The sequence below is a fragment of the Narcine bancroftii genome, chromosome 5 (genome assembly GCF_036971445.1).
Source record: "Narcine bancroftii isolate sNarBan1 chromosome 5, sNarBan1.hap1, whole genome shotgun sequence".
Lineage (NCBI taxonomy): Eukaryota > Metazoa > Chordata > Chondrichthyes > Torpediniformes > Narcinidae > Narcine > Narcine bancroftii.
The window spans coordinates 233476363-233502362 of record NC_091473.1 but is presented as its reverse complement, the minus strand read 5'-3'; the positions used below and the strand labels follow the sequence as shown (position 1 = coordinate 233502362).

The window sequence follows — 26000 nt, the reverse complement described above, 5'->3', positions numbered from 1 at the left end:
ATTGTGCTAAAATCAGAAATATTCAGTCTTTGACATTTGAACTTATGTTGGAGAGAGTGCTCAAAACTTTCTTTCATTTTTTTTAAAGGTCAGTTTATTATATCAGCTATGAACACCCTTTTGCTATCCATAGCCAAGCCATGGGAGTTCTAAACAGAGGAAAATATAATAAAATAAAAAAATGAGTTGATGTTACTAAGGTTTCCAAATGTTTGCATATTCAAAATGGTTTCGACAGAGAGGGTTCTGTTTTAAATTTGATTGAAAATTACAAATTAAAGGTAAAATTTAAGTCTTAAGATCTTGCAGGTTATTTTCAATATATTACCAATTGCTACAGGGCCTTAGTAATTGCATTAAAAGTCACCATTACAGTGAGAATGCAAACTTTTTTTATCATTCCTCAAATAGGATAAAATAATGATGTAATAAATTGTGAAATATGATATTTTAAGTAAAGCTCTCTCACTGTGATTATTGAAACCAATTACACTATGTCAGATTTCATCCACATTATTCCACATTATTAAAGTGTGGTCAAGAACAACATACTGTAAATACTGGCATAAAAGACAAATAGGTGTATAAAACAACTACAGAATTTCCACTTAAAATGTAGGTTTTGAACTATACTCACAGTAGAAGACAACCCCAAGTCTGGCATTTACTGCTGAGAGCTTACTGCCCCAATATCCTTTACCAAACATTTAACCGAGTAGTGGAGTGATGCTGTCACAATATTTTAAAATTACCCAGCAACGGTTAAAATTTTATTCACATATTAAAATAAACCACCGTTGGCTCCTTTAACAGGCCATTTAAAGCTTGTTCAGAGCCGATAGCACTTGGACTGGGCGGATGGACCAGTGGGGGAGCGCAGAGACTTCGTTGTTCGTCAGCTGTTGCAAATGGCAACTGGCATATGGTGTTAGCTTTGATTGCTGTGCTGTTATCTTAAGATACGTTAGACAGATTTATGTGTTTTATGCCGTTCTCAGTCACCGAGGCGAATAAGACAATCCCTGGTTTTGGGGTGATATTTTTAAGATTCAATACCATCTTGTACATCAGCATATATAGTATATTACTTGATGAATTTTATGGCTCAATTTTGATTGGCCATGATTGAACATCAATGCACCCAGCCTGACCTCAAGTCTTGTTCATTTTCTGAGAAAGATAATCAGATCAACATATTTCATGAGAAGCTCTGATTCTATCACAACTACAAAAGGAATTCAAGTCCTAAAATTAGTGAGCAGTATTACTCATTGAATGTTTAATATGTTCATGTTGGGCTAGAAACATATCTACATAACATATAAATATATAAAATACTATAAGTTCAAGAGTGATTGTGAAATGGAAGTGAAACTTCAATGTGAAGTGGAAGATTAAATTGCTATCTTCCATCAAGATGATGTGCCCACTCATGGAGGCCACTGCCGTGCAGTAGTGGCATCAGTTAGAGTGTCACGCATATTTCAGGCTATTGCTGCTACACTGAACTTGAAATACCTCCTTCGGAAAATGAATGGTTCTCAAATGCAAACCATCTTTAATGGGAGGATCAAGGTCAGATTAAACAGAGCTATGAATAACAATTTCCAAATGATACAGTAGGAGACTATTCAGTCCATGTTGGATCTCAATCTCAGCAATTCCTTCCTCCTGTTTATTTCCCTGTAACCTATTGTCACTAACTTGCCCATCAACTTCTCTTTGATTCCCTTTCTATCCATCTTTACTAAGGATTATTTTCAGTTACGGCATATTTTTTTGACATGTTGTGGAATCTGTTTGTTTTGCTGTTAATCATGCACATAGTCCCAAACTGCATGCTTTCTAGCTTGAGGGCCAATTGCTCTGGATATTTTGTTACATTTTACATAGAACCAGAATTGGTCTCCTTGCTTGACATTAGACATAGTGAGGTATATGCCAAGCCTTAAAGTTATGGATTATGTTGGAATTTAACTATGTGCTTCTAATGGCTAACAACATCTCTTTTTTTTTCTGAATCTACCCTGTGAGTGGTAAGGCAAACATGATGGAGCATATCCTCTGTATGAACATGAATCATTTATCCACGTGGACTGCTCAGAGATGAATGGATCTGCAGCAGGTTGATTCATAAGAAGAAAGCTATGTTCTTCAGGCCCTGGCCAGCTCCGTCACTCCTGGTGCAGATGAATCATTCTTGCATCTAGATGGTCCCCCTCCAGAGTACCTTCTGTCCCTTTGCTATGCTTGGTGCTTTTACCAAGTGTTCAAAGTGAAGTAGCAATGATTCATCTTCTAATTGAAGGTTGAGGTTAGATTAGTTACAAACAACAGTACATATACTGTACTTGCACGTGTTTGAACTAATATCAAGACTTCTGTGGTTGGGACTCCTGAAACCCCACCTTCTTCTGTATATGGCTATGTGCCTACCTTTTGTTGGTCTGTCCTGCCAGCATGAAACATATACCCAGGGAATGTATATGGGAGTCTGAAAAATATGTTCCTTTCATTACAATCAAATCAGCAGTTGATTGACTGGGACAGTTCATCTTCTCTGGCATTCTGTTCCCAAATGTTTCAGAATTTGTCTGGGCTGTGCTTGAAATTTTCATGTCTTAATCCCGTATCTAGATGAATGTTGAGTGAGCTGGTCAATTTTGCTTTAATTTTGTTGGAATGAATAAATATGGCACAGCTTCATGGTGTGTTGGGCTAGTCGATGTGTCAATTATGAGTTAGCCACATTTCTTATAATCTAAAACCACAAAGGGATCAGATGTGGTATGGATAACAGATTTTCTTCCATTTAGTGCATGAGTGATCCAGTATATGAGTCGTACAGTGCATTAGCAATTATCTGGTCATTTCATAACTCTCGTTATTTTTGCAAATCCAAATTTCTGAATGAAAATCTTGGTGGATAGTGTGGCAATTTGAATTCTTGCCTTCAAGTAGTCAAGGTCTCTAACTGTTTGGAAACAAAGAAAATGTGAAAGATGCTAGCTTGATTTAACTACATTGAGGGCACAGTTAAGATAAGGTTGATGTATTCTACTGCAGATAATTATTTAACATGTTGAAAATAGATATGTGCCATTACACCTGCCTCATGTCAATAACTGAGGCCATCAATACAAGTCCTCATCATCGAAAGACAAATTAATTGTCTAAGCCAATGGAATCAGATGAATCTCACGAAAATGAAAAGCAGTCAGCTGTTATGTTTAGTTACTTGAGTTCTAAGTTCTTGAAACATGAAAGTTGGTTAATGATAAGCTTAAATTACTAAAATCTTAAAAAGTAATTGTCTCTATTCAGGGGAATCTTCACAATTGTCTTTAATATTTTATTATCCTATACACAAAGTTTTCCTCTTCTCAAATCTTGTGTTACAGGAGGATGGGATAATGATGGCTGTGAATATCTTTCAAAGCCTCTAGGGAAAACAAAATAAGAGAAAAAGAGATGGGAAATTCCACTTCCCCTTCTCCTGCTAAGGAATACTACACCTCTGAGAAGCATCTTCCCAAGTAGTTCAGCTGAGAACAAATCAGAATTAGCCCTGGAGGCATACGGTTCAAGTATCAGGGTGATTCAAGAGCTGAACCCACAACATCCTGGGCAGGGAGTCAAGTACTACACTGCCTGAGGGGTCAGCTCATACCTCAAGACTTTTTTCAACTTCTTTTGTTCTTGAAATTAGTTTTAAAATAAAAGTTCTGGAATATGTTTTCAATGTAACTTATATATGGTTGTCATTTGAAAAGTACATATTGAGCAAAACATATAGTTGAATAAAATCACAAGCAAAATTCTAGTATCCATCAATATTATTCCAAAGTATAAATGAAAAATAGTGACTTAGAAATAGTAATGTCTGTAAATATGATCTCTCACTCTTGATTACAGTAGAGAATTCAACTTAAAATCTCTGTATGTTGTTTCAATAAATAATAGGCCACATTTTTTAAATACTCTGCAACTGGATCCTAGACTTTCTCATCTGAAGGCCACAGTCAGTATGAATTTGAAACAATGTCTCCTCCTCACTGATTATCAATTCAGGAGCACCCCAAGGACTGTGTGGCCAAACGCAATTCCAATGCTATCTACAAGTTTGCCGATGACACCACAGTTGTCGGCAGAATCACAAACGGCAATGAGGAAGTGTACTGGAGGGCTATAGATCAGCTCTTTGAGTGGTGTCACACCAACAGCCTTGTGCTCAACGTTAGCAAAACCAAGGAGATGACTGTGGACTTCAAGATGAAGTCAGGGAAATACGACCCAGTTCTCATCGAGGGCTCAATAGTGGAGAGGGTCAGGAACTTCAAATTCCTGGGTGTCAACATCTCCAAGAATCTGTCTTGGAGACTCCATGCTGATGCAATCAAGAAGGCTCGCCAGCGGCTATACTTTGTGAGGTGTTTGAGGAGATTCTGTATGCTACCTTGAAATAAGATTGCAATTTGTTCAGTCATCATTGAGACCTGTATGTCTTTGTGCTTCAGTCACTGAATGTTGACATGTTCGTACAGCAGCCAATTAAGAAGAAAAATGGCATAATGGTTAATATTTTTTTAAAATGTGGGAGTAAAGATGTCATCCTACAATTGTATAGAATAGTGGTTCTCAACCTTTTTTATTTCCACTCACATAACACTTTAAGCAATCCCTATCCCATTGGTGCTCTGTTATTCGTAAGGGATTGCTTAAGGTGGTATGTGAATGGGAAGGGAAGGTTGAGAATCACTGCTCCAGACCCAATTGTTACTGAAATATTTTGCTTGAGAAAAATTGTCACTGGGCCATTTCCTTTGAAGTTATGTAACCGAGCACATAACGAGTCAATTAGGTACGATTAAAACAGTGGTTTTCAAACCTTTTTCTTTCCACCCACATACCACCTTAAGCAATCCCCCATTAATCATAGAACACCTATGGCACAGGGAATACTTAAAGTGATATGTGAGTGAACAAAAAATTGAGAACCATTGCATTACTGGTCATGTTTAACATAGCCTTCTCCAGTGGAATCAAGGGACTGAAGTGAATTTGTTATTTCCAAACTAATTGAAATATAAAATACTCCAAAATCCTTTTGTGAATTTTGTAAATTTTTAATGTCAGTTGAAGGCATAATTACAACACAAATGCCAAAATTCAGTTTAAAAATAATTGCCAAAATTCAGTTTAAAAATAATTAACTGTCCATTACTACAGAGTAAACAATTTGGCTTTAACAAAAAAAAAAGCATGGACTTCTACTTCCTCCTAGTTCTAAGCTTTATTTATCATTCAACATAATTTTCATTATATTTGAGAGATTTTGTGTACTGAAGGAAAGCTTTCAAGTGATTGGTTGCTTGACCAGTTTGATGGTCCTTCTGAACTGTAAGAAAGGGCAGGTTTCCACACAGAGCTCGTTCTTCAAGGTCCTCATTGTGCTGTCACAGAGTGCAGAATCTGTTGTAACTTCCATCTGACCTAGTGGAGAATATGTGTGAATTCCCCCAGAGCAACCCAGAGAGGAAGGCAGCAACAGACTGGAAAAACATAGGTCAAGAAGAAACACTATCTGAAGAGGGGTGCAACATGGATTTATTATTAAGCATTATCTGAGTTCTAATCTAGCTCTATAGTTTGGGATGAGTTTATTTTTTTCTGGGCTGTTATGAGAGAATGGTATTTAGATTGGAGTGAAAGGAGGATGTTTATGAAGTGCTTTAGTAGCAGTTTAGATCATTTTTGTCTGGCATCAATCAGCCAAACCCAGACCATGGGGAATAAGTAAATTACATGTATCTTAAGTAAGTCATGCAAACCTACAGTGATACATGGAGGAATGAATTTTTTTTTTCGTGCTCCAGACTAATGGCAAGTGATTCAAAGAAAGAAAAGTGTCTCAAACAACAAATTGAAATTGTTAAATAAATAGCATTACATATATTACATCTGCAAAATCTTTATCTTTTTTTGTACCAATAATGTGCATTGAGCTTTTTCTTTTGAATTTGTGGCAATTTGGTAGAATTTCTATACAATGGTTATTGATAATTCACTGCAGCAGGTGCTTAACAAAAAATAAGATGGATAGGCCTGGTCTACCCCAGGAGTAGGTGAAATCAACTGATACACATTGACAGATTTAAGTTAAGGGATAGTTGCTTTAATCCATTTGTGATTATTACAATATATGAAGGTGAAAATGTACAATGCAATATTACAATTGGCATATTAATCCTGACATCTTGATGGTCACAATAAATGTGTAATGACGATTTTCCTTCTTGAAAACTTTTTGGCATCTTTTATGTATATTTGGCTGCTAATCACAAAAATCACCTTAAAAATTTTCTATTGTGTACCATTTATTTCAGATATAACTGATTTTTGTCATTTCCTATCATATTTTTAATATACAGTACTTCAAATATTCTGTACAAAACCATGAAGTGCAAAGTCATTGAAAATTCATTTCCTGCATTCGCACTTTGACTTCTTCCCTGCTGATCTTGGCGCAGTCAGGTGAAAGGTTTCACCGGGGCATTGCCACCATGGAAAAGTGGTACGAGGGCAAGTGGAATCCATCAATGGTGGTCAATTATTGCTGGATACTAATGCGAGAGGCAGCAGGTGCTGAGTACAAATGAAAATTAGCAGCATGTTTAGGTCTGTTGAACTAACGCAAGGTGTCAACTTCATTATGTGATTAAACCTACTAAGTTCAATGAAAGTTAATTTAATGCTTCTCCAACTTCCTATGTGATACAGTAAATCTGAAATTATGTTAGCATTCAGCATGCAATTGTCAATCATAATGCCCAATTATTTTTCAGGAAGCAAACCTTTTGAAAAAAAAATGTTGTCTAGTATTATTGATTGTTGCTCATGTAGTAGTGGTATTTCATATGGAGAAAACAAAATGTTTGTATGATAGTATCGCAATGGAATTTCACCCTTTCTCTAGTTTAAACAAGTTATTTTGGTCTATTTCTCATCCATTTGAACTGATTTTCATTCCAGGATGAAGCCCTCATGGATTGACTAAGGACTGTTATAAAATTGAGAATATTTTCATTGTTAACTTTTGGCATGAAAAACTTGCAGAAGAGTGAATTATAATTCATTGGCACGTGTTGCCAAAATCTATCTCAAGCATGTTCAGGCCTGTAGGTAGCTCTTCTAAAGAAAGCTCAAGCATCATACAAGGTCGAAATTTGACTGAAAACAGGCATATACTGTAGCTGTCAGCTGGATTTCAATCAAGCAGATGTTTCTTTTATTCAAGAAAAGGTTATGATGTGGTATTGGAAACAATAGAAACTGTCTAAAACTATTTTATTTAAAATCTTACATGTTTTCTTCTTAATGAAGCTTGCTGAAGGATCCAGTACCACAAGTCATTGATATTGAAGAAACACAATACTGAAAGCTATCAAGACTAACCCCCACAATAATTTCAAGGAGCTATAGAATTTATCCAGTTACTTTCACATGAGCCCTGTTCTATTTAATGAACTGAATTTATTTAGTATGAACAAAGACATGATTTCCACACACAAAATAAATATTTTATATTCAAAATGCCTTTCCTACTGTTGGTAGTACTTCTGTGACATGGCAAGGGCTTAGCACTTTGGTTTATATGCTGCTGTTATTTTATAGAGCAGTGGTTTTCAAACTTTTTCTTTCCACTCACATACCACTTTAAGTAATCTCAATCCATAGATGCTCTGTGATTAGTAAGGGATTGCTTCAGGTATTATGTGAGTGGAAAGAAAAAGTTTGAAAACCATTGTTTTAATCATACCTCATTGACTCGTTATGTGCATGGTTTCATCACTCCAAAGGAAATGGGCCAATGACAATTTTTCTCAAGCAAAATATTTCAGTAACAATTGGGTCACGAGAAGTGGTTCTCAACCTTTTTCTCCCCCACTCACATACTATAGCACTTTAAGTAATCCCCCTTACTAATCACAGAGCACCTATGGCAAAGGGATTGCTTAAGGTATTATGTGAGTGGAAAGAAAAAGTTTGAAAACCATTGTTTTAATCATACCTCATTGACTCGTTATGTGCACGGTTTCATCACTCCAAAGGAAATGGGCCAATGACAATTTTTCTCAAGCAAAATATTTCAGTAACAATTGGGTCACGAGAAGTGGTTCTCAACCTTTTTCTCCCCCACTCACATACTATAGCACTTTAAGTAATCCCCCTTACTAATCACAGAGCACCTATGGCAAAGGGATTGCAGTAAGAAAAGTTGCAGTAACTCCTGGCAAAAAAAAAATGATAATTTATAAATAAATTATCAGTGCTGTCCTTTCCTTCATTGTGTATTCTGTGGACAAATGTCTCCTTTGTAAACAGACTTCCTTTAGCCCCACTTGAGCACGGTGGGTAAAAAAAAATAAATTTCAACTTTTTTCAACTTGTCTCAGCTGAAAAAAAAATTGGATATTCGAGAATTTTGGTAGAACAATTTTTGGATAATCGGAAGTGTACTGTATTTTAATAAAACATGGTTCTGCGTGATATAATTTTTAGATCATTACATATTCATTACTTTATAAATTGGGAAGATTGTTTGTTATTGATTTTCATTTCTTACGGTTGCTGTAACTGAAATCTGAGTGCTTATGTAAAAAAAATGAATGCGTAAAATTACAGATCATTTACACACTCTGTTAACACCCAGGCATTGATTTTTGCTTGATGAAACTCCTGTTGGAGTCTACAAATACTAATTATGTTTTATAAATGTAGGTTGTTGTAGAATTGATAAAGGCGATATTTTTTGTCAAACCTCAAATTATTTTTCTTAAGATGATCATCTGCTTTAAAATCCAACAGGACCCTGGAAGGCAGACATTGGGTTCGAAAATGGAATAGGCAATTGCAAAGCTCCACATGCAGCAAGTGAAATCACCTCACTCTCATTTGGGTAGCGACATTGTATGAGTGTGACATTGTTACAATCTATAAACAACTGCATTGATAATGCTGCCTCTCTGCAAAATAATTCACACTTCGCAAGGGGAAAATTAAAACTGTGTGCTTGAGCAAGCAGAATATTTATTAAAAAAAACTGCTGGAGTAGCATCCATAGGCAGTGGGGAGGGGGAAAAAGAATTCCCAAGATTTTGGGTTAAGAATCTGCTTCATTATCATGTGAATCATCTTGACCTTGTAGCTTCTCGAATAGTTTTTTTTTTGTTTCTGATTCCTGCATCCGCAGACACTTGTGCCTTCAGGATATTGATAATTGCTTTCTACAAGTTTTACGAAACATTTAGATTGACTTACATTGAATGCAATGCATTAAAACTAGAAACATTATTAACTACAACAGTCCCTGTCAATGCCAAACACTGCCAAAGCTTTCATGAACCTTGCGCAAATATGAAAATAAACCACTTAAAAATACCTAAATGTCCCCTTGCTAATTCTAGAGGTGATTTTCAGAAACCACTGGGAGCATTCGGTGCATTGAGGCTCTATAAGACTTCCATGACCCATGGGATATCACATTTGGCAGCCAATCAAGGTCCACATGCATATTGACAGGTGTCTGAACTTTATCCCTAGACCGGGGAATTGTCAAACACCTACAACACTTATACATCTTTAAAATGCTTTTAAAAAGACAAATTCACAAGCCATCTCATGATTCAGAATAAAAAAAAATCAGAGTTTATGAAATAACAATCAACTTAATTCTATTTTAAAAAGGGTAACACAGTTAGTGTAGCAGTTAACTCAACACTGTTACACTGCCAACAATCAGGACCGGGGTTCAAATCACGTTATACCTCCCTGTGTCTGTGTATTTTTTTCCCCAGGGGCTCCTGTTTCTTCCCACCTTTCAAAACATATGGAGATGTAGGTCAATCGGGTGTAATTGGGCGGCATGGGTTCATGGGTCGAAAGGGCTTGTTATTGTGATGTACGTCTAAATTTAAAGAATTTAAAACATTTAAAATACAAATTTAATAACAATATTTAAACATTTTTTTTTCTGTGGGTATCATGGCGATTCAACTCCCTCCAAATTTAGATGATAAGAGTCCATAAAACTCACAGAAAATAATGCAGATGTCACGTACATGACATCAGTGACAGGGATTAGCCTAAAATCATGTGAAGTTTCAATGACACCTGACCCTCCAGTGGGTTAATCAAGTTCCTTGCTGTATGTCCCTTTAACTCTAGATTCCATGAGCAGTCATCCCAAATGTTCCATGCCTAAATTTTTTTTATTTTAAAAATTTTTTAATCTAAATTAAATTTAAATGTAGACATACAACTCAGTTCCATACAGTTATGGAAATTAATACTAGCACAAACTTTAACTGGAATGCAACCAGTGTAAATACATATACATTTTAAATGTAAATTTATTTTGCCTAAAGTGTAAAATCTACCCCTAATACACTGTATCTAATTTCTCATTTGAAATGCTAAATCACTACTTATTTACCGTTGCTTCTATCCTTCAAGTTCTGACTATTATGTTCAAAAAGACTTGAAATCAACAGCAAGATGAAATAAGACACTGTTGCAATTATGGGAGCAAGTCCTCAACACCGCAAGGTATCAGCAAAGCTTAGCAGATGTCAACTTTTAATGCTCTAGTTTTGAAAGGCTGAAGGATAAATACAATTTCACACTTTTGACAAATAAGTTTGAATCAAACATTTCTTACCTTTGTTTTTATAATCAGATCTACAGTCATCTTTAAAAGTGGTTTTAGTTATTTTTTGTAATAGAAAAGATTTAAGAATTCATCATGAATTCATTCATTCATCAGCTCAGAGTCAGGCCATTACAGGAGATAAACAGCTACACATCAGTTGCTGGTTTTACTTTCTAATTAATAAGTTAAAATGGACTTTCATGTTATTAATACTAACATGAAACAAAAAGTTTAAATATAATCTCAATTTTGCTTGCAACAACTCATTGTTATTTCAAGAGTTGTTCGACTGGAGACCACAGAGCAAAATGAATACTTATAGTCAAAACTTGAGTAGTTACCTACACGTTCGTGCATTTTTGTGTGATTTCTTTGAAAGCAACACAGTGTAAATCCTGAAATTATATTTATTACCCTGGATCGCCAACAATGAAGTTTAATAGTTGAAAGTATGTATGATGCCACCCTACCAAACTTTAAGAGAGCAGACAACTTGCTTCAAGCTTTAGGTATATAAAAGGATATTGAAATGTTCCAGATAAAGGTGACACAGAAATTTAAGATTTTAATTTAGATAGGATGTGCTTGGTTTGACTTTCAGCACTGAAATATAAAGGTCATTAAATAAGTATGGTAAGAAAGAAAGACGCAGTTATATCGCTTAGCCATTGTTATGAAGGCTCTTATAGTCTTTGAAGTATGTTTGGTGTAATTACTGTTGTCATTCAGGAAATACAGCAGTGAATTGTGTGCAGCAAAGTGGTGATGACCAGTTATCTGTTTTTTTTTAGTTGATGCTAATTCAAAACTAAATATTGGCCTGGACATCAGGGATAACACTCGTTAGGAAACAAGTATACCGATTATGTTTGACAGAGAAACATGTGTGATTTCTAATTTTGATCAAAGAACATTGACCTAAATAATTTACTCCTTTTCTCCACAGACGTTGAGTGACATTCTGAGTAGTTCTGCCTTTAATTTCTGACCCGAAACTGCTGATTGAGATACAAAAATGCTTGCAATGCTATATAATGGAATGTATGTTGCCCTTTATTTCTGGTCTATCTTAAGGCAAGGACAGATGTAACCAAGCTCAAAGCATAGAATTGAATTGAAGAAATCATAACACATTAATATATTTTTAAAAAATAGACGTAGAATTTATGCCGTTTGAAAATCATTAATTCCAAGGTTGCAATGCAGCATTGAGAATATGTACTTTATAGTGAACCACTAAACTCTTACATCTTTCATTGACAAATACAGGTCAACATTTTTCACAAAACTGATCGGAATACATTGTATTTTGCAGAGTGAATGAGAAATGGAGCTATCATTGCTCAATGCATTGATCCCAATGATTATAAATAATTCTGCTTACCAATATGTTTATAAATCACCAAACAGATTATAGTTTTGAGGTGCATGGAGCTTAATATTCGCCTTTTCTGGTTTAATTGCCTAAAATACAATAAACATTTTTATGAGTTATTTAATTGTATAAAATAAACCTTATTTTAATGGGTGTTGATAATGAAATGCATGTGCACCTTAATGTGTATCCAAGAACCTGTAAGCAGTCTTCACTATCTCATGAAAGGTAATTGGTTGAGGGGATACAAAAGTATTCATTGTAATTTTGCTGCTGTTCACTGTTCAGTTATTCCACAATGACTTTCTGAACTCAATTATTATCTGTTTACTCACTTGTAGATACAATATTGTAAAGGCCAATAATAAAACTAGGCACAACAGTGTGTCTAAATACTCTCATAAGTTATACAAAGATATAAATATGTGAGTACTTAAAATTTATAGCATGTATAGGAGATAATCTAATGGTGAAATGTCTTTGTTGTGGTAGAAACAGTGATTTCCTAGTCATTGATTAATCTCTTTTGTGGACCACGGAAAATTTTCACACAGGTTTATCGCTTGAGAGATGTGATTTCCTGCATTTAGTTAACTAGTTGTGATAATGGCTGATACATAAATTCAGTGTATTATTTACATACATTACAGTTGATGGCAAACTTTACATCATCGATGAATATGTCTGGAATGTGCTGAGAATGTACAGATTTGTTTGGACAACACTGTTGATGATAGTGGTCTTAATGGATTGAATAGATTTGGTGTTCTATTCATATCCTGGGTCAAGATCTATTGTTTCATCATGAAAGGTCACTGCATTAAAATGGAAAATAGTGAAGGATCATTTCTCATCATTCAAATCACCTCAAGTAACTCTACCATCAAGCCCATGATGGTGCTATTTTAGAATGGTTAAACTACTGACCAAACATTGCCAACTAAATAATAATTCACATTTCTATAAACTCTTTAACCTGCGAAAACATCCTAAGGAGCATTCACAAAAATAGAAGTTGACATCGGAGTACATACAACTAAGCATGTAAGTTTGAAGGAATGGTTTAACGGCTAAAAGAGAGAAAGGGAAGTATCTATAGCTCAGAAAGCTTAACACTTCGGCAGCTCATGACATGGTCACCTAATGATGCTGTGTTTTAAACCGAAGATATTCAAGAGGCTGAAGTTGATATAGTGGAAGGTTTTATGGCCAAAAACAGGAGAGACGTGTAGCCGTGAAGTGGTTTGAAATTGAGGCGTTGGTTAACTCAGAGTCAAGAGCAGGGTTCCAGGAACCTAGTTCTCGCGGGAGTGATAATCATGGTACTCTTACAAACATAAATGTCAGGAGCAGGTGTAGGTCACCGAGGTCCTCAAATCTGCATTGCATTTTAATAAGATCACGGCTAATCCGATTGTTACACCACCTCTAGATTCCTGCCTATCCACAATAATCTTTCACTCCTGTCCTTATCAAAGGCACGTATTGACCTCGGCCTTAAAAATATGTAAAGACAATATTACCATTGCACTTTGAGCGAATGAGTTTCAAAGACTCATGTCCTTCTGGGAAAAAAAATGGGATTAATTTCCCCTGAGAAGCTCCAATAGGATTTTATTTTGATCCAAAAATAATTTTTAAAAACTTCTGAAATGTAAAAAATCTAAATTACTGTTAAGGTTTGAAGACTTTCAAATTTTACGGAGAGCATCTTGATTAAAAAGAAGTGAACTCCATCAATCACACTCACTAAATGTTGCAGATTCTGAAATGTAACAAAGGTACATTGTGTGTCTTACAATAATCGTGTGTTTAAAATAGATAAATCATTAAAGAATAATACATTTTCATCACTTACCATTAGCTAGGCTTCTCTTTCCCCATTAAATCTCTGACACTTTGACAAGTTGATGGAATTGAAATTAGTTTTGTGCCCTTTATAGGGCATCTGCATTGAAGTAAACAGAGAAAACTGCACATATGTAACTGATTCTATTGAAGGATTATGAAATTAACGACGCCAATTCTGATTAGCAAGTAAAATGGTAAATTTATTATAAAATTAATCAAAGAAAGAAAAAACAGAGGGAGAGGAAAGAAAATGAAAGGAAAATAAAGATACAGAAAGAGAGTTTTCAGACTTCAATCGAGCATGGATATTACTAAAAATGGGACATTTTAATAATAATTACACTTACCAGATACATAGTTGTCAACATTTGGCCTTTGCCTGAAGTTGAGGTGGTGGTATTAAACAGAAATAACTGCTTTGAAATTATTTTATCTACAATTCTTCTACCAACTTATCAATCAGGTTTTAGTGAAACAAAATTAAATGCTGCAAAGCATTTGAATATTATAGGGCTTATGTAATAGTAGTGAAGGGCTACTTGTCCTCGCTTACTTGAAATTAACCCAAGATTGAAGCTCAATTGTGTTATGCTTAAGATTACTGGTCATAAAATACCTTATACAGTGAGAAGGGACCTTCTGTGAACAGACTAACAGGTTATCTTTAGCATTTATATTGCCATGAAAAGAGCATGATTTACAATGAAAAGGAATAACAATAGCTCCAAGCATGATAGCTCTGATATCATGGGGCTCATCCAGGAGCCTGATAGCTGTGGGTGGAAAAAAAACTGTTTCAAGCCTGTTGGTTCATGCTTAGACATTCTTAAGCCTTCTTTCTGATTGGAGGAAGGAGAAAGTCTAAAAATCCATTGAAATAAGATAACCAACACTCACTCCATTTTAAAGAACACATTCCATATTGTGTGTTGTTAGAATGATAGATCCCTTATGCCAACACTTTGCAAAGAGCTGGTGATTGTCTCAAAGAACCAGGGGAGTACAAGAACAAACTAAAGCGTGAGATAGGCAATATCTTCATGAACTTATTCCTCAATGTCAGCTATAAATATATTCAAATTCAAGAAATTCCTGTTTCTTTCATTGTTGTCGGCACCATCTGCAATTACCAGGAAGAAGGCACCAGATCTATGAATGACATTGAGGCTATGTACTCTGCACATGTAGTGAAAGGATGTTGAACTGACAGGGGCTAAGGATGTTGAACTGACAGGGGCTATTCATATTTGTTTTCTCCTATTATGAGTGTAAAAGCATGGCAATCACATGAATACTCCTCTCAAGACATTAATGCGAAGATCTCCTCGCTGTGTTAGATGCTTTAATGAAGATGTATCACTAATTCATATGTTTTGGAATTGTCCAAGTCTTGGGATATACTGGAAGGTAGTGTTTCAAACTTTTTCTGTACTTTTTAAAGTAAATTTTAAGCCTATATTTAACTGCTTTGTTTGGTATTGTCAGGGAGAGAGAGAGAGAGAGAGAGAGAGAGAGAGAGAGAGAGAGAGAGAGAGAGACAGAGAGACAGAGAGAGAGAGACAGAGAGACAGAGAGACAGAGACAGAGAGACAGAGACAGAGAGACAGAGACAGAGAGACAGAGACAGAGAGACAGAGACAGAGACACACACAGAAAGAGAGACAGAGAGAGAGACAGAGAGAGAGACAGAGAGAGAGACAGAGAGAGAGAGACAGAGAGAGAGAGACAGAGAGAGAGAGACAGAGAGAGAGAGAGAGACATAGTATTAACGACATCTGATTTGCATGTATTGGCTTTTATTTCTCTTATGGCTAGGTGGGCAGTGTTGCTTAGATGGAAGGATGTTGCTTCACTTCTGAAAGTAATTCAAAAAGTGTCTCCACAGTGTTTGAAAATTTAAATTCAAATCAGATATTGAGGAAAAAAGCTTCCCTAAATGTAGACAACATATTGTCAGTTAATCATTGAGCATGAGGAGAACTGTTGGCTAATAAGGTAATTTATCACTGTGACAGGGAATTTTTTTTCCTCTCTCTTTTTGGAAACAGTTTCAGTTTTGGTAGTGGGATTAGATTTTCTTTTTATAGTAAAATATTGCCTTAAAATAAACTGTTTGATTCATAATGTTGGATTCCCTGGATGAAATTTTGAGTGCAGTGTATTCTGTACTTTTCTATATTTTGAGTTTTAGTATGCATTCTTATCTACTCTGTATTTTTTAATGTAAATTTCAATTTCAATAAAAATATTGAAAAAGAAAGAAATGCAGGTTAACAATGCAGAGAATAACCTGATCATGGGCTTATAGTTGAATGCACCCTATACTCCATTTGATACATTATTCAGTGTTATTCCAAATAGTTATAGACAATCTTGATAAAATAATTAAAAATGAAATATTCATCAGCATTTTGATCTGTACATTCCAAACATGTAAGCACAAGTATTCAGACAAATGAGGCCCAATTCTCAAAATTGTTCAGTGATTTAGAAGATAAAATGGGATGTATTACTGGAAAGTGATGCCTATTGCCACCAAGAGAAGTAAATATATTTTTGATAATTATAATCTACTGAGATTAATGGTATGATAAAGATTTTATGTACAATGTTCCTATAAATAAGAAATGTGTGGCTGCAACTTAGTTTGTAAATTGTAATGCCAAAAATAAAGAATATATATAGTTAACTGTAAGGAACAATATTTTTAAGGAAATCATTTTGGAATTCGTGATTGAGAAACCATATGTAAAATATTAAATTATTATTTTTCAAAACCTTAAGGCATAAAAAGAAGTAATTAGTATTCCAGATTTATTTATTGAGCCAACAAGGAATAAAGAACTAAAATTCATTGGGTATGGGATAATAGATTGTAGAGTCATTCCAAATTATTCTTAAAGAAATCATTGTGTTTTGAGGAATCAATTAGAAATTTAATAGTATTGGTGCAAAATCCATTAGTGCATAAGAAGATTTGATTTTAATTATTTAAACAATTATAATTAAAACAAACATGTCTTTGAGTAGATGAGATATGGAATAGACTGCCATCTAGTGCATTAAATGAGGATTTGGTTAAATTGCTCAACAATGAGAATTAGATTATAATGATTTATAAAAGGCTGGACAACCAGCATTAATTTGGATTAACTAAGAATGTAGTCAGATTGGATCCAGAAAGAGGACCTTGATAATTAGGAAGGTTAAGACTCTAGATTTATTAGGCTTACATTCCACTGTGTGACTGCTCCCCAGCCCTTGTTTCTGTGCTTCGGCCAAACCTGAAGGAACAGGTAGGCAACCTGTTCCTCTGCTTGTACTTCAGCAGGTTACAAAGCAATGTTACACTTGCCAAGCAATCTCATATCCTTAAATTTGCCTACCGTACAACTTCACAAGACAATAAAATGTAGCAATGCAACAGCATAGAATATCAAATGTAAACATGATGCTGTTCCAATAATAATGCTTCTCCTTCTTCCATTACACTAGTAAAGACCTTGAATTATGTAAGTCAGACAGTTGTAGAGCAAGGATGCCTGTGTCATGACTTCAAACAACTGCACCAATCTTCCTTACTGCCTTAGGAGAGATGAAATATGTTGAATTTGCAGCAAAAGAAATGGGTGTTCAATTACAATACCAAGCTGAAGAATTTGCACTGCCAGGTTCCCCCCCCCCCCAAGAATAGAGTCTGTATCTGCTTCATTCTCTTGAAGACTTGGCAATGTTAGCAAAGTCTTAGATTATGAATGATATGGAGTACATTTATTATAGGTTATTAACAGATCAGCATATGTTTAGGACATGGCAAAGTGCTAAACTTGATAACAGGTGCCTAGCACTTAAATAAAGGCACACCTTGGAGCTCATTATTGAAGTGATATTCCTTTTTGTTTCGCGTGCATTCTCCAAGCCTTCGTTCAGTTGCAGTCACAATAATGAAGGAATGCTCTGATACTGAGCCAAACCATATTTTTATCCTAGATTCACAGCAAATCCAAACATTTATCTATCACACTTCTTAATCAAAAATATATTTTACCAGCTGGAGTCATCATCTAAATGATGAATAAAATTCAAAGAATGTTGCTGAGTTTAACATTATATATGCAATGCACAGACTTTCATAACATCAAAGGGAACATCTTCAAAGTGATCTGTCTTTCAAAAAAAAAATCAAAGCGCAAATTCTTGGGCACGTTCAGCTTACGGCCTTGGTGTACGGCAAAGCACTTGGTATGATCAAATTCAAACCAATGATGGGAATTAATACCCATTATGACAGGGGTGGGGATGTGACTAATGTTAGCAATTGCTGCAAATTACCTGGCCAAGGGAAATGGAACTGGCCGGTACATTCTAATTTGTAAAAAGTGAAATCAAATTGCCCGCCTATTCCAACATATTGAATAACCTTGATTTCTGAAATAAAATTTCAAATGCAAACCTTTTGTACAACTGATTTCAAAGTATTGATTTCTAAGCGACAAAAATGTGAAATCAATCTTCCAAACAAGCACCTAGTTTTATTGTCAATATCTCAGAAAGATTGTCCTGATTTACTAAACATGAGTGGTATTACAAATATTTTCCATCTTGTAAATGATTGTCCAGTAAATTTCATTCATCTACTACTCAGGCCACATACTTGCTCCTTCAAAGCCAAATATTAATATTGGGAGAGCAAAAATGATATTGTCAGTCATATGTTAACATTTTTTTTAAAACTTAGTGCCTACAATATTCAGTAAACATTTTAAAGAATGTGCACACCTGCCCATGGTTATACTGAACCAATTACACTTCGTCAACTCCACAAAATGATGGAAGGTGCAATAATTGAACTGGGCCATCAACTTATTGATCAATACTCCACCGAGCGATGTTCAATTTGAGTTCTATGAAAGCCATCTAGTTCCAGACCACCCAATATTTTGTCCAAAACAATGATAAAAGGACTGAATTTCAGAGGTCATGCTAAACATTTAACTAAACCTGCCAGTGAGGATGGAGGGACAGACAACTGGAGTTAGCACTAGGATAGTGAAAGTGGATTATCTGTTGGAGTTCCAGAACTTCCTGCAGTAGTCAATGTCCAAAGATCCAACCATCTTCGACTGTTTCACCTATGAACTTCTCTTCATATAAGATCAAAAATCACCAATGACTGTGCAGTCTTCTTCTTACATCTTTTCAAAAACTGAAACAATCTATTAAAGTAGGGTGAATAAATGGAAAGTAACACTTAAGTGACAGCCAATTGCCAACGCTTAACTGAAAGAACAGATGAACTTGCTCTTGGCTTATCATTATCTTGTCATTAAAATTACACAATAATAGGCCACGTCAATCAGATCTGTGCCAGCTCCCAGGGGAGAAATCTTATTTATTCCAGTTTTCCTTATTTCCTTTTACCCCGGTAATGTCATTTTTTTTCTCACACACACTCATCAACTCTTACTTGATTCTTTTACTTTACCCTCAACAAAACACTAAATGATCATTTATAGTAGTGCAGCAACCTTTGTGCATGCCTTTGGGGGTGGGGGCGTGGTCAACCAGAGCACAAAAACCAAGCTGAGACAGTCAGAGAGACATGCAAATTTTGCACAGACAGCGCATGAAGTCAGAATCCATCTGAGGTCCTTGGAGCTAAAATGCTGCACCTTTAACCGCCACACTATCGTGTCAACATTTAATAGCATGGTCATAATCAAATCCCCTACTTTCAATCTCCTTTGCTTCATCGGTGGCCAAAATATATGAATGCCGCTTAGAAAATCAGTGAGTAACGTGTAGGGGCTAAAATAAACTGCTGTTTTATACATTTACAAGATATAGGTGATTAAATATCCTCAATTTGCTGGGATAAATTGTACAATCTTACTGCCATCACACAATTTTTCCTGCTTGATTGGCAGAATAATCGACACACGTCGATTATTCTTCCCCCACTTGCTCACTGATGCCGCAGTATGAACCATTCTGCAGCAGTATAAGATGCATACAAGATCTATTCAAGTACTCCGCATAAATCCAAAACCTCAAATGCCCACAAAGGCACCAGTACATAAACTATATCTTCTTCAAACCCCGTTCAAAATTTTCACATTACAGTATGTTTCTCCATTATCTGAAAAGCTTGGGACAATGTGGTTTTTTGGTAATTGTTTTTTTTTCAGTTAACAACAATGGCTTTAACCAGCTCAGTCGCATCAGCAGATGACTTGTTCCAGAATCAGAATTTACTGTCATAAACAAGTCACAAAATCCGGTGTTTGCGGCAGCATCACGGTGCAAACATTCATGCTATGAACAATCTTATAACAATATATAAAAAATAAAAATAAAGGTGCACGAAAAGTAATGCAGTGTCTTTGGTTAATTGATCTTTCAGGAATCTGATGGCCTTGGAGAAGCAGCTGCTGAGTGCTTGTCTTTAGGCTCCTGTACATCCTTCATCATGATGGTAGCAGAGTGAAGAGGGCAATGCCTGGGTGGTGGGGGTCTTTGAGGATAGAGGCTGCTTTTTAAAGACACTGCCTCATGCAGATGTCCTCGATGGAGGGAGGTCTGGTGCCAGCGATGTCGCAGGCTGAGTTTACGAACCTCTGGAGTTTTTTCTTGTCCTAAGATTTGGAGTCTCCATACCAGGCAGTGATGCAACCAGCCAGAATGCTCACCACAGTACACCTGTAGAACGTTTCGAGAGTCTATGATGACATACTAAATCTCCTCAAGTGCCTCACAAGATATAGCCACTGGTGGGCTTTCATCATGATTGTGTCAACACGGAGGCTCTAGAATAGATGTTGACACCCAGGAATTTGAAGTACTTGACCCTCTCCACTATTGAGCCCTCGATGAGGACTACGTCATGTTCCCCTGAGTCCCTCCTGAAGTCCACAATCATCTCCTTGGTTTTGCTAATGTTGAATACAAGGTCGTTGATGTGACACCACTCGAAGATCTAGCTCCCTCCTGTACGCTTCCTCATTGCCGTTTGTGATTCTGCCAACAACTGTGGTGTCATCGGCAAATTTGTAGATGGCATTAAAGATAGCAGTCAATCAACCACGAAAAAAGGCAGGCCTTTTGAGCATTAAATAATATTTAATATGTACCAAAAACAACTTGATCTCTGCTTACAAAATAAGATAAATGCTCCGTGTTATCAAAGTGGTGCCATCAGAGAGTCAGAATCCCATGTGGGCAAGTCAGGTGATGAATTTTTTTCAACTTGTTTTGTCATGCCGGTGCTACAAAAAAAAGTTTTGTTAACGGATCTTTTCGGTATTCAGAACTTTGGATAAAGGGAAAACGTATTGTACCTAATTATAGATTCATGAAAAGTTGGTGCAGGATAGGCCATTCAGCTCTTCAAATTTGCACCACTATTCAGTATGATCATGCAGATTTTGGTACCTCAATACCCTATTCTTGCTTTCTATCCCTACCCCTTCATCCCTTTAGCCCTAAGAGCCACATCCTACTCCCTTCGAATTTCCCAAATGAAATGGCATCAACAATGCTCTGTGGTAGGGAGCTCCAGAAGTTCACCACTCTTGCAATTAAAAGGTTTTTCCTCAGCTTGTTTCCTTAGGCAGTGACCCCTTGTACTAAACCTCCCCAACATTGGAAAAATTTCTCCTGCATCTAATCTGTTTAATCCGGTCAAAATTTTATACATCACCAACTTGGAAATAAATCACAAGTCCTACATTGTTGTTTAGTTAATACATTCTGCTGATGCAGAAGCTTCACCACACACACAGTGGTGATTCCAGCGTGGAACTCATTCCCATTTGCTCAAGGAAAATCGGGCATGGGCAGTAACTGATGGATTACCAGCAAACCTCACATCCCATCAAAGGTCATGATGAAAAGAAAACCATGGAAGACCACCTCCTTCCTTACTCAATCCAGGCAATTAGTTTTAGTAGCAATTGGCATCATTGCAAATGCAAGACCAATGCACTCAATCAGTTTATGGCATCTCGTAGGCAACATAATGTCCGATAGCAGACAATTGCTAAATATGCATGTTGACACTTGTTATGAGATACACTCATTTTAGTTCAATTCTTTAAATTAGTGTTTGTTAAAATATGTTAATGCTGGGGAGGGAATGGTACTTGTTTTCCACACCAGGACTGATTACTGTGAGAGCAGTGTGGTGATGAGGAATTTGGGAGAAGGTGGACACTGACTGTCACATTTCTGAGAAACAATGCCATTTAATTATAAACCTTCAGAAACGAGTTTTGGAATAATGCAATTCAATAGTTATTTTGATTTGATTATTGAGAGTTTACATTTTATAAATCAAATATCGATCGCTGTCATTGAAAATTCATGGCGCAGGTGCTTCTCAACCTTTTACTTCCCTCTCACAGGACACCTTAAGTAATTCTAGACCTTCTAGGTGCTCTGGTTAGTAAGGAATTATGTGAGTGGGGGGGGGGGGGGGGGGGGATTGCGAGTTAGACCGTAGGCGAAAACCACTGATTGATAAGAAGTCCTTGTGGTGGCAAAGTCAATTCTCCTGCACACTTCCAGGAATTTCAAAGAAGCGATGCATCTTCACCGGGCTTCCCATGTCAGCCCCCAGCCTCCTGCCCGCCCCCGGGCTTCCGTGCGAAAACCAAAAACGCAGCAAATGTTATTTAGTCTGGAAATTGACGAGGTCGCCGTGTTAAAAGTGACCGAGAACCTTGTCAGTCCATCTAAACCCTAACTCGTGTCACGATTCTGGAGCAACGTTGCATGAATGTTGAGAGCATAATCGCTCAGCTTTAACTGCAGAGCTTTCATTTAATTTTCACTGGGACAGAAAGATTTGTGAAATTGACTCAATTTTAAAATAGCCTGTGTCTGAAAGAAAATACCGAATCCATCGCGTTTTTCTGCTGAATGAAAGGGGGCTTGAAGTTGCTCTGTTAATTACTTTGATGAAATGCTGGACCCGGATTTTTCCTGGCAGTTGTTTGCCATTCCAGTTTTGTTAAACTTTAGCCCGCTAATTTATTCGGGATGAGCCATTCTGCTGTAAAGCAGCAAAGACGGTAGGGATAGAATTGCACCTTGCAAACCAACCGGCAGAATGTGCTCGCAATGTCCAAGGCAACCCCAGAAGACGACATTCGTATCCGAAATCGCCAGGATATTTGCGGTCAGGGTCCGACCGATGTGGACCAAGACCATGAAGAAGTAACTCTTTGAGCTCAAGGAGACGGAAACTTGCTCATTTTAGGGTTTTTTTTTAAAAAAAGCACAATTAATGATCACTTGGCAATCACTTTCCGAAAATACATTGTCCCATCGTGATTTAATTGTTAACGACAATAGCAACCAAGTAGCCGCCGTTAAAGGGGCAGACGCTTCGTGAAAGGGCCACCTTGAGATCGTTGTCCATGTACATTTGAGATGTAGACAACTGCTCGTAAATTATGCAAAGAGCCGGATTAATATTCCTGGCAGGTGCAGCGTGAACGGAGGGTTTGTAAAAGCGTTCTGATGTGTATTTCTGAGCATGTCGGTGTGCCTGCTGCAGCCTTCATATAAAGTTTCAGCTATTTAAAATTCTAAGCACAGGGCGGAAATTCCCTTTTAACCAACCGACGGAAGCAAGTAATTACTTTTTTTTCTTTTTGGAGTCCATTTTTTTGGCACAGGACTCTCGTTTCCCTTTACAACAATGAAATGTATAATTTAATTTCAACAGGAATCTGTCTTGTGACAACACACGGCTACAACTGCAATGAAACTCCTCCGTGCAGAGCATCCCAACAAGAATGAAGCCAATCGACCGCGCAGCCGAGAGCTTCAACGCAAGAAACAATGTGTTCGATCAGTCGACAATAAGCATAAGTGATCAGATATCGGATTCGTCTCTCTTGCTCCACGACAGCTATTGACTATCAATAACCTCACTCGAGGAAGCTACCTCCGTGATGGTCCAGATATTCCATTCTGGTCTCCATGAACACCATTCGCCCTAATCTAATGCGTAAAATTCCTGCGGATTATATGATATGGCTTCTAAACCTTTCGTGAGCTAAAGGGCCTGATCCGATGACTTTGATCTTGAGATAATGAGAAAGTAAAGCGGCGTGTAATGTTTGCAAGATGCAATCTTCGTTGACATGCTAACTAGAGAAAAAAAGAAAACCGTAAAAAAGTTCATTCGGCCCATTATCATGAAGCCTATACCTCCAAGTGGCACTGCCCAGCTCTTTCCCAAACGTGTCCCCCCCACCTTTGAACGACAATGTTCAACCTGCTCAGTCCCTTGTTTGGGTCACCGTGATCGATCTGTGCAGAGGTTCACACTCATCACACTGGATGGGTTTGATGATTTCCCTGCCACCACGCACCCGCCTTTATTTGTCTGGTTAGTTTCAGCGCGGCGCGGATGAGCTGTCAGTGGAAAAGTTTGTCAATTCTGCCCATTTGAATGAGTTTCTCCGAATTGCTCTGGGGTCTTATTTTTAAATGCAATCCTCCGCGGGCGCACTGAGGATTCGGGGTCAGATTGAAAGCGCAAATGCCGCGATTGATCTCCTCGAATGCCACGCCGCAGCCCCGGAGGCACTTACAGGTAAGACGTCAACGGGCTTAAGTCCTCCGGCGTCGCTTCAAGCCCGAGCTCCGAACAGTCGACCCACTGCAGGATGCCATCCTCTTCACAGTGGCACAGAGGTGGGCACGCAGAGCTCGGCGGCGCTTGGCTCCCGCATTCGTAGCCCAAGGCAGCGAGGAACAGCACCGAGCAGGGGAAGGACATTCTCCTCTGAGCTGATGGAGCGGCTTGACGGGTCTGGCCAAATGTCACTTTCATCAACACACGTGCGTGGACGCAGATCGCTGCAAAACCCCCACTCTGCTCTGGCCGCCACCTATTGTAGCTCCAGGCAAACACAGGTTGTCCTTATTGGCTGACGTCGCACATTGAAGTTGGATGATTGATCGCTCTGGGTGGAGTTACAATTTCTCCAGCGCATGGAACGATTCCTTGAAAGGTTACTTCGCCAAGACTTAATTTACAGCCGCCTTTCAAATAGTTAATTTTCCTTTATTTATCCTCCAATCCATTCTTTATCAATTAAATCAGTTCTAGTCTCTTAAAGGGCTGACTTCATTCCATATTTTAATGGTATGTTATTATCAATTAAATCAGTTCCAGTCTCTTAAAGGGCCGACTTCATTCCATATTTTAATGGTATGTTATTAACTGGGACATTTTCACTGCATGTTTTATTCTAAGCGAGAGAATCTGGAAAGTTGGCTTTATCCCCCACCCGCAGGTGAACGCTTTGCAAGTAGCAATCGCACAGGTACAAAACTGCGCTGTTTGAAAGAAAAACCCCTGAAGTTAAACATTAATCCCGCGAATGAATGTACTTCTAAACTGTACGACTCATTTGGTGTCCTGCTGCACGAATGGCGCCAAAACAGAAATAATGTAATGGTCAACAATTAGAAATTTGCTGATAAGAATCGCCCCGATGAACCGACTGGGTTCAAAACAATTTCCCGCTGCTCAATCACCTTCAATGTCAGGACAGATTAGAATGGGAAAGTATACGCTAAAGATCTATATTTTTTTTCCATTCATCTAAACGTCAAGATCCTGAAATCGTTCCCTATATTTAAAAGCCTCACCTTTTCCTAAAGTTAATACAAATTTTATTGGTCTTTCACAACTAAGTGGTATTGGCGCCTGTTTAATTATACAGTACAAAGATATTGAATTGTGATCAAAACCACATACACACTACACACTGACGTCCTCCCACAGTCTTGTTATCACATGTAGGCATAGGGTTCTCTGTGATTTATTCCCTGCCCATCACACCGTCCCCTCTTTTTATGTTGGGGTCGTTCTGGATGGAGCGTTTTATTCCCTAAAGCTGCCTCCACAGATTTTTTATTAATCTTTTGCGTAACCTGGATTGACAAAAACCCTATTATTTTTAGGGTCCATTAGATTTTATTTTGTGGACGGAGGATGGTGAACGGGATCTTGGGGAAATTCTGGCGCAGTTTGGAATAGGC

The 26000-nt window shown here is 37.2% G+C and overlaps 1 protein-coding gene across 1 annotated transcript in view; it reads right to left on the bottom strand.

The window, feature by feature from the left end:
* The window catches only part of LOC138765041 (leucine-rich repeat-containing G-protein coupled receptor 6), a 302015-nt gene extending 277213 nt beyond the window's left edge, over positions 1-24802 (bottom strand). Inside the window, exon 1 of the mRNA XM_069941695.1 lies at positions 24542-24802. Within this exon, the coding sequence (XP_069797796.1) occupies positions 24542-24783 (242 nt within the window). The 5' untranslated portion in view covers positions 24784-24802. The remainder of the gene's footprint in view (positions 1-24541) is intronic.
* Between the last annotated feature and the right edge of the window lie 1198 nt (positions 24803-26000).